Source organism: Micropterus salmoides, unplaced genomic scaffold, assembly GCF_014851395.1.
Source record: "Micropterus salmoides isolate LMB-PRFRI ecotype aquatic unplaced genomic scaffold, ASM1485139v1 Ms_hic_scaffold_3141, whole genome shotgun sequence".
In the NCBI taxonomy this organism is placed as follows: domain Eukaryota; kingdom Metazoa; phylum Chordata; class Actinopteri; order Centrarchiformes; family Centrarchidae; genus Micropterus; species Micropterus salmoides.
In genome coordinates, this window is record NW_024042420.1 from 19,501 (window position 1) to 27,459 (window position 7,959).

Sequence of the window (7,959 nt, forward strand, 5' to 3'; positions counted from 1 at the left end):
ACAATCTCCATTTTAATAGCACTTACATGCACAAAACGTTTCAGAGGTCTTCCTGACTATATTTTGAAGGTTTACAGTTTGTCATTCATAGCCTAATTTATAGACCATTTTATTCCCCAAAACAGGTGCCAAATATATTTTTTTATGCCTGTTTTTTGAATTTATAAAATAAAAAAATATATATAACCGAAATCCCCCCCCCCCCCCAAAAAATAATTTAAAACCTGACTTAATTCAGTGTTCAGATTTAAATTCTTGTATATAATTCTTAATACTGCCTCATTTGCATACTTTAACATAATATTTCAGAAAACCTGTAATACAATAAAAATATTGTCTTAAAGTAATCAACCAGAAACGTTTCATGGTGATATTAGTTAAATTGTTTACCCTACTTTTCCACTTCAGTTATTTGATCGCCTAAAAATGTCTTTTTCAATGTTGAGTTGTACTAAAAGACACTCTAAAGCTCAATTTATACTCCTGCGTAGGGTCTACATGCCGAAGTATAAATTGTACTTAAGGTGTCAGTTATACATTGTTTCAGCCAAAATCCAAATCACAATCTGTGCTGTCTGGCTTTCATACTTTTTGGTAATAGTTTTACGGTTTGCTTTATCTTTTAAATCAATTTGAAAACCTGAATAATCATTGTACTGCTTGCGTTTCTTGCTATGTTGGACTTCTTGTTCCCATTCTGAAATCCCAGGAACTAACTAGCTGTATAAAATGTTTGTTACGAATAAGAATGACAGTCAAAACTGCAAAAAATAAGACAAGTATTGATAAGCTGCAATTATTCTTTAATCTTGTAATAAACTGCAAGGCAGGTTTAACACAAGTAAAACATGTTTAATAGTAATATGATGAAAACAAATTAATCCCCCTGTAAGAATTATGAACCATACTCCCATCATAGTCTTTATGTATTCATTCTGTGATTGCTCCTGATGTTTGTCTAATCAAAAAAAAAAAAATAAAGTGTCCAAACCCATTTTGTGACTTTGTATTCAAATAAGTATTGAAATTAAATTGGATGTTCAGTTTGCAAAAAGTCAGTTCAGCACAAAGAATAGTGCTGCTAGTTTGAACATTTTACAGCTATTATAAAAGTTAATTTCCACCATCATAATATTCATTGAAGTCCTGTATCTCTTTCCCTGCAGTTATCCCAAAGAGTCTGTACCACTGTAAATTACCAGTCTGTTTTATCATTGAGTTATCTATTCATTTTTGGACTTGGATGTGGACCTCTTGACACGTATTAAACATCTAATGAGACATCGACAGAAAACCCAAACTAATGTGATGATCAGTAGACTAGATGCTACAAAAACTGCAATCACATCTAGACTATGATAGGCATACCATGGCAATTTATAGGACTCCGTGCGCAGATGTGCTGCACCTTTGTGCCTCATGACGAACTCCATCCAGAACATGGCACTGTCTCTGGGTTTTATTGGTTTATCATTATGGAGCTGTGAAAGTTTGACCATATTCTTCTTGTATGGCTTTTCTGGATCTAGAATATTCTTGAGAGCACTCGTCAGAGACTCAACATCAAAGGTCGTCACGTCAACAATCTCAGCCACCCCTCGGGACTTCAGACGCACCATGTTGTCATACTGGTCAAGGATAAGAGGAATGCCCAGAACTGGGACACCATGGTAGATAGCCTCGTAAATTCCATTAGTACCCCCATGTGTGACAAAAACCTTGGTTTTAGGGTGACCTAGTAGATCATTTTGAGGCAGCCAGTCAACCAGCATGGTGTTGTTTCCCAGAGTGATGGGTCTTTTCCCAATGTGCCTCCACATGACCTTCTGAGGGAGGTTGGCAAATGCTGAGGCAATGTACTCCGATATCTCTGGGCCGAGGTCACCTATCAGGGTTCCCAACGTCATGACAATAACCCCATGCTCACCAGAACTCTGCACAAATTCTTCTAAATCTGATGGGAGAGACGTTGAGGGCTTACCCTGGAACCCCCCGATGTAGACAACGTTTGGCATGGTGGGACGAGGGAACTCCAATGTAAAGTCAGACCGCATTAACCAGAGGTCAGCTCCCTGGATGAGCGACATGACGCTGACATCAGGTCCAAAATATTCATCACACACAGCCTGGTAAGGAGGGTTTGACACATAATAGTACATGTAAACCAACATGCTATGACAGATTATATTATTGATTCTTTCAAAAAAGTCCATCTTGTCAGTGTAGTGAGAAAACAATTCAGGGACGTAGGACAGAGGAGAAGGAGCGATGGCGAAGTGGGCCTCTCCATTGAAAAGCCAGCGCACATTGAAAACCAAGGGAAGCTGGAGATAGTGTGCCAATAGCACGCCACCTGGAAATGCAGGGTCAGTCAGAAAAACATCATATGCAGTTTCCTTCAGCTCCTTAATTAGCGTTTTATTCTCAAAGATGCAGATGACCAGTTTTGCCACAACTTGCTGGTTCTCCCCCATCATGTTGAAAAGGTTCCAATAGAAGTTCAGAAATGCCCATAGTGAGCCTTTGCTCTGACGGATCTCTATTGATCTCTTCAAGAAAGAGGTCATATAGGCTTGGCTCTCCATGTTTTGGGACTTTTCCTGGGGAATGGTAATGGAGGTGTAATGGGGTGAGAATTCGGAAACATACCAGCTGGTGGAGGAACGTAGTACTGTAACCTGATGGCCCCGAGAATGAAGCAGCTCCACCAGGATTTTCATGTTAAGCCAGTGGCTTCCATCTATAGGGTAAACCAGCACTTTTCCACCATCACAACTGGAGGACAGAGTAGCTGAAAACAGCAGGATGAATGGCAGGACTGGATATAAGCCCATCACTGCAGGAGATAAAAAAAAAAAAATAGCTTACTGAACAAACATTTGCAGTTCATAGCGCTCAAGCTGTAAAAATAACTCCACACATTATCCACCATATTAAAATCTTAAAAAAAAAGTTGTCATTGTTAATCTGATAACAGTTGCCATTCACAGTTCCAGCAGCAACATGAAACATCAGCAGTCACTCAGAGTTGTTTCCAGCCACCTGACACATGTTAACATAATATACTTGTCAGGGTTTAGTGAATACAAAACAGGAGAAAGCCCAAATGCAAGACACTGGAGAGCAGACATACAGTTTTAATCCAAAACAAAAGGCAGAAACAAAACTTACGGGTAATGGAAAGTGGCAAAAGCCGAAGTACAGAATTGGCAGTAGAGCAACAGGCAGAATATTCATCATAAGGCCTGACAGAAACAGCAAACATTTAACACCAGGGACTAACGAGCAGGCAGGAACAACACAGGTGAGAGGGATAAGGACTAACGAGACAGCCAGGCAGAGAGACTGCAGGGAAAGGAGGAGGAGGAGAAGGGGGAGGGGACAAGCAGTCTCAGATGAAATTCGTGCCACACTGGTTGACCATGTCCTTGTCCATGGTATGACTATGAGGGAGGCCGGGCAACGACTACAGCCAAACTTGAGTCGCTTCACCGTTGCCTCAATCATAAGAACCTTCAGAGAGGAAAACAGGCAGGTGTGCTTCAGACTACTCTCTACTGTAACTTTTACAGTAAAGCTGATGATACACGGGGCAACTTTTTGAGCAGTCTTGCTGGTGACAAGTCTGACTATGTTTTGAACGGATACCGGTGGTACGGGGAGGGTGGCAGAGTGATGGGGGGAAGGGGATTACAGTAGTAATCTTTACTCATTACCATTGACGGCAACATTGCCCAGCACCATTGCTCTAAAAGTTGCTCCGTGTATCATCAGCTTATGAGGTTTATTCTTTGCTGTTACAACACATACATGTACTGTAGCTAGTGCACTTTAGGTAGTAATACTGTAAAAACAAATGCATCAAATTGCCTCACATATGAATAGAGTGTTTGTATGCATCCATTTTGTAAACAGTAATCGCTTTTTTTTTTGTAGGACACAGAGACGACCAACTATTGGAGGCAGACTATGGCTAAGGCAACAATGTAATTCGCCTGCGAGAGATTTAAAGGAGCGTGATTGAAGACAATCCCCAGTTTCGAAGGATAAATGCCATCAGCCTCTCCATATGAGGGGCCATACAAGCCATAATCTATTCTGGACCTCTCAGTCACATACTTTTCTCCTTTCACATACATATATTTTCACTCACACATTCATACATTTTCACTCTCACATACATATATTCTCCTTTCACATACAGATATTTTCTTCACACATCCATACATTTTCACTCTCATATTCATACATTTTCCCTCACACATTCATACATTTTCACTCTCATATTCATATATTTTCACTCACACATTCATACATTTTCACTTTCACATACATATATTTTAATGCACGCATTCACACATTTTGCTCATGCACATGCATTTAATGTGTACATTTAACATTATATACAGTGGGGAGAACAAGTATTTGATACACTGCTGATTTTGCAGGTTTTCCTACTTTAAAAGCATGTAGAGCTCTATAATTTCTATCATAGGTACACTTCAACTGTGAGAGACGGAATCTAAAAATTTTAAATCCTGCAGCGCACGCAAGGTCCCCCTGCTCAAGCCAGTGCATGTCCAGGCCTGTCTGAAGTTTGCCAGTGACCATCTGGATGATCCAGGAGGAAAAGGAGAAGGTCATGTGGTCTGATGAGACAAAAATAGAGCTTTATGGTCTAAACTCCACTCATTGTGTTTGGAGGAAGAAGAAAGATGAGTACAACCCCAAGAACATCATCCCATACGTGAAGCATGGAAGTAATGTTTGCGTATAACTTACGTGACAGCTAACGATAAGTTTAAAACTGATGCTATGTCTTGGGTAATGGAACTGTAACTTTATAACTCTGAGCAACTTTTTCTTTAGTTACTTTAGGTGCGCTAACATGTTGTGGATATTAGCTAGCAACTAACTTACGTAATGTTAAACACCATCAGGATGATACCTGTCAATAGTTAACTAGTCTATAATTCTCCTGTCAGTCACAACATGTGCATGACAGGAGATATGTGTTACTGCAAGTGACCACTGCATGACCATCAGAAAGCTTTCTTGGCAGGCAGAAGACTGACGTTGTAACGTTATGCTTTGAGTTTATGAGCAGAGAGTAAGTTAGCCACTGACTGAACTTTAACTCAAAACAACGCTATAGAAAATACACAAATGTAATGGTAGTGAAATGCTTGCCATTTTGGCCAGTTTGAATAATTAAAAACCTACAAGGACGTAAATATTTTTTTCAACTGCGTCGATTAGTTGTTGCACCTCTAATATCGATATATCATTCTATGGGCCATAAGTATTTAAACCCAACAAGACATGTCTAAGTAGGCTAACTTCTAGGGGTGTGACGAGATCTCGGGATCTTGCGAGATTAAATTGTGACCAGATATCTTGACAGGTAAAAAGCTGTCTCGCGAACTCAAGCAAATTAAACATTTTTCACACATTGTCAAGCCAACATTATTTTTCTCACGCCGTACGCCCTGATCAACTGAACCTGCTCCCGCTGTGAGTCCTGACAGCTGTGACGAGTTGTAACGTAGCTCTGCCTGATCAGTTTCAGTGAACATGAGCAGAAGATCTGCTGAAACACAGTAGCTAATAAAGTCAAGGAGTTATAAATGTATTAAAATTAAATAATTTATCATTGAGGTGAAAAGGTGCCACAATCACATTTTAAGAGGTTACTTCCCCAAACAAAGATTCAACGAGGAGGGAAGACTAAATCATAAATCAGCAGGGATGATATTAAATAAGTTGATCTACAGGAGAAACAGATCTGATAGCAGCACAGAATTACTGAGAGCTGCACTGCATTATATTCTGTTACAGTTAGGCTATAGATTGTGAATTGTCACCTGCCACCTGAATTTTGTGTTCTCTTTACGTACATAAAAAAATCGGCAGAATGCAGGAAATAAAGTGTTTAATGCTCCAATTTTTCATATAATTCAACATTAAAGATTTCTAAAAAGAATAGTGTTAAAATCTCGACTCGTCTCGTGATCCCAATCTTGTCTGAAAATCTGTTTAATAACTGCTGTTAATTGTTAGTTCAGTTTTGGTGAGTGCCATTGTGGGCCAACTTGCACTATTTCAGTTCTTCATTCAGTCACTCAGGAGGAACCGCAGAGAGAGATGGAAAAATATTGGTGTAAAAAAGTTTTTGATAAAGTAGATTTTCACTGTGTGAGATTCTTACTCATTTCCTAGTGAGGTGTTCTTCCTATTAGTGAGTTCATAAATCTACTGTACATCCTTACAGCACAATCCCAGCCTTCTCGAGAATTTTAAGCACTGATGCCAGAAAGGCTTAACTGGAATTGCTTAGTAACCCTGAAGTTTACATCTGTAGATGAAAAATATTTTGGCGGTTGTCATGTGAGATAAACAAGTTGAAATGAACAAAAAAATATTCATTGAAGAAGAAATACAGTGTAAGATGTAAGGTAGCTGTGAATTAGCCTATGCAGCCTGCATGACTCTATGATATAAAACAAAAGCGACAGTTCTGAATTAAATTATGAAATGGTTTCTTTTAGCCTTACTAAATTTAGGTGCACTGTAAACTTTGAGGTTCAGTGGACAGTTCTTATTGCACCTACCAGCAACTGTATTAATTGAGATTGGTTTTAAGATAAACTAATTTAGACTCAGTTGCAGGAAACAGTGGTGACAGTTGGTCCTATATTTCCAGTATAATGTGTAAAACCAATGATATGCTATTATATATATTTTATTACAAAATTGCTGTATTATCACAAATATTTAATAAATTCAGATTACTTTTACTCATCTTTTTGTTTGCAATTATTTATTTACCACTATTGCCTGTTATTCTGATTGATGTTATTAGTTTAATATTTATAAGGTGCCTAATAAATAACGTAGCAGAATGCATGAAGCTGATGGCTTAGTGCAGAGGGGGTGAAGACTTCTAGCGGGGCCTTATACAGTGGGCACTTTTTTCACACTTTAATTGTTAGGAAGACAGCGAGGGACAACATAGAACACAAAGAGATAGACATTCCAGCAGCTGAAAGAGATGGGGATGTCACACTGATAAGCATTTTAGTAGAATTAGACTGCAACCTACAGCGTGTTATGAATAATGACGTTAAGACTTAAAGGAGGCCTAATGACTGGGGGCTTATAACTGTGGACTGACAAAGTACACTGAAGGCAAGCACAGGGTTTTTAACACTGACTTGCATATGTGGTTACCAAATGATTTGCAAAATAGGCTATACCTATACATGTCTCATCGATCAATTTAAGCTCAGCAGATGGATTATTAAGAGTTTAGCTTTTGAAATAATGCTAAAATCACAGGCTAAATGATCTATTAAAATCCTGGTGTTGGTTCATTTGCTTCACATCACTAGCACTGGAAGCGGACCCAGCAGAATATATTTAATTTTTGATCTATATGAAGACATCGGTGAGATCGCTTTACAAAATCATCCTTGCTTGCTGCCTACCCTGCTGTTGTGCCTGTAGGCTATCTGTTGTTATCTTAAGATGGACATGTAGCCAACCCAAACCACTTGCTTCAATATGAGCGGTGCTGTATATGATCTGCCTTCTCCATAACATAAGCAGCCAATACACTATGATTATTTCTAAAGCATCTATCAAAAGAATTTTTGGAAATAAAGGAGTAGCCCGTTGCTGAATGAAGTAAGCCAATATAACCTGTGGTCACTCATAAAGCTCAACAGGACTGTTGTATCCATCCATTTGCTCTCTCCCTTTTTCACAAAAATGAATTCTGAAAAATAACCTCTACTGAGTGAAAGCCAAGATCAGTTTTCATGGACGACGTTCTATTTAACAAATTCCTGATTTTCTGTCCAGTTCATTAATTCTGGCACAGCACAGGCGCACTAGTTAAGCTCTACTACGTAACTGCACGCACAGCTTGGATGGCCGCACATTTGGTTAATACACCAA

The 7,959-nt window shown here is 38.9% G+C and overlaps 1 protein-coding gene across 1 annotated transcript; it reads right to left on the reverse strand.

Annotated features, from left to right (window-relative positions):
- Positions 1 to 786: 786 nt before the first annotated feature.
- Positions 787 to 3,192, reverse strand: LOC119884070 (UDP-glucuronosyltransferase 2B20-like). The gene is made up of 2 exons (XM_038694537.1): positions 3,172 to 3,192; positions 787 to 2,836 (listed from the first exon to the last, which is right to left on the reverse strand). The coding sequence occupies exon 2, from the start codon at positions 2,832 to 2,834 to the stop codon at positions 1,224 to 1,226; it is 1,611 nt and encodes a 536-aa protein (XP_038550465.1). The 5' UTR covers positions 2,835 to 2,836; positions 3,172 to 3,192; the 3' UTR covers positions 787 to 1,223.
- Between the last annotated feature and the right edge of the window lie 4,767 nt (positions 3,193 to 7,959).